Source organism: Aplysia californica, unplaced genomic scaffold, assembly GCF_000002075.1.
Source record: "Aplysia californica isolate F4 #8 unplaced genomic scaffold, AplCal3.0 scaffold00857, whole genome shotgun sequence".
Lineage (NCBI taxonomy): Eukaryota > Metazoa > Mollusca > Gastropoda > Aplysiida > Aplysiidae > Aplysia > Aplysia californica.
In genome coordinates, this window is record NW_004798127.1 from 259337 (window position 1) to 261375 (window position 2039).

The 2039-nt window shown below is 41.2% G+C and overlaps 1 protein-coding gene across 1 annotated transcript in view; it reads left to right on the forward strand.

The window, feature by feature from the left end:
- LOC101859673 (carbonic anhydrase-related protein 10) overlaps positions 1 to 2039 on the forward strand; it is a gene marked incomplete in the record, with an annotated part of 11380 nt that overhangs the window by 5743 nt on the left and 3598 nt on the right. The window contains 1 exon segment of the mRNA XM_013089014.2: positions 1405 to 1444. Within this exon segment, the coding sequence (XP_012944468.1) occupies positions 1405 to 1444 (40 nt within the window).

Here is a 2039-nt window from a genome sequence, read left to right on the forward strand (position 1 = left end):
GTGGTAGTGATGGTGGTAGTAGTAGTGGTGTTGGTGGTGTTATATTGTTGTTTTTGTTGTTGTTGTTGCTGCTGCTGCTTAGTTGTTTTTGTGGTGGTGGTGGTGGTGGTGGTTGTTATTGTTAATGTTGATTGGTTGTTTTTAATGTAGTTTTTACACCCCTATCGACACATATAAATCATCAAAATTTAGAAGGCGGGCTTCGATCGTATCAGTGAGGGCAGCCAGGGCTGAGAGGAATACCACATCCCAGTAGAAAAACCGAGATACTCGATAAAAATTCGTCCCATACAAGAATCGATCTTGGGTCTTCTGTGTGCGACGGCGAAGCGCCAAACAGTTACACCACAGACTCTGGTATTAAATTTAACTCATTGCATACCATGAGCCGCATTCTGTTTTTCGGTTACTTCATTGTTCATAATGGAAACAATCTTGTCTGAAGAAAAACACAAACTACCGTTTTATGACCAGATTATATTTTTCTTTATACTCCCTGAGTGAAAACTATTTTCCCTGACAATGTCTTTTTCCTGATTACGGACAGTAATGTGGAAAAAAACGCAAAAATTGCATTGTCACATTGCGAAAATGTTCTGGTAGGGAAAGAGTTAAAGAACAGATATATTATTACTATACCTGTACGAATTATGACTGCACATGCTCTTTATTTTACATGTTGCTGTTAGTGTTGTTGCTGTTGCAGTTGCAGTTTTGGTGATGTTGCTATTGAGGAGTAAGAAAAAGAGGAGAAGAAGGAGAAGGGGGAGGTGGTGGTGGTGGTGGTTGTAGTGAAGGGGGGAGAAGGAGGAGGAGGAACAAGAAGAGGAGTGAGGGTGGGGGGAGTCAGCAACAACTGTAGAAGCAGGAAAGGAGGAGGGGGGGGGGGGGCAGAGGAGAAACCGTTTATCTTTTTTTTTATTTTTGAGGGGACCAGAGGAGGTGAAGTAGAAGCAAGTCTATGGTTCATTTAGTATGGTATCCTGTTTCAGTCACGTTCACCCATCAGTTTTTATCATCCATTGCCTTATTTGTGGCGTCGGTGGCCTAGTGGTTAGGCTCTCGGATTCGCAACCGTAAGGTCGTGGGTTCGAATCCCGTCAGGGGCCCGACGTTGTGTCCTTGGGAAAGGCACTTTACACGAATTTTCCTCACTTCACCCAGGTGGGAATGGGTACCCGGCTATAGACAGCGAAAGATCTTGTCAGTTTGTTAGTGTTTGAGCGCTTAATCGGCTGCTCGCACTGTATGCTTCCCGGGAAGCTGAGAATGTTTCGGAGTGTTCTATGGTCTGCTGGGGTAATAATATAGTGTAAAGCGCATAGAGCGTGCTGTTGAGCGGGGATATGCGCTATACAAATGCTATCTATTATTATTATTATTATTCTGTTCTTTCCTACACAGGGAGGCCTATGCAATATGAAACGGATTTTTTATTACGAAGGTAGGTTTTCTTTAACATATTACATATATATGTCTGTTGAGTAATTTAAGGAGAGTGGAACGAGGTCCTATGACCTATATTTCATACAGTCTATTCCTGTTGCAAGCATAAGACATCATATCATTATTATGCCCCTCGCCCTTCCAAAACACACACACACATACACACACACACACACACACACACACACACACACTAACACACACACACACACACACACACACACACACACACACACACACTCACACACACACTCACACACACACACACTCACACTCACACACACACACACACACACACACACACACTCACCCCCTGAGATTAGATTTATTTGTCGTAAGACACACACCATTGTCAAAGTTTGCCTTCACTTTCGTCATGAAATGGACCCTGTAGGAAAATATTCGCTACATCGACTATACATGGTAGGAGCAACTTATGAGTAGCATTGCATGTACTTTCTTGAGGAAAAAGACGTCCCTATCTTTTTAATCTATTATTATTATTATTATTTTATTATTATCACTATTATTGTTATGACTATTATTAATATTATTATTATTATTATTATTATTCCTCTTATTATTATTATCGT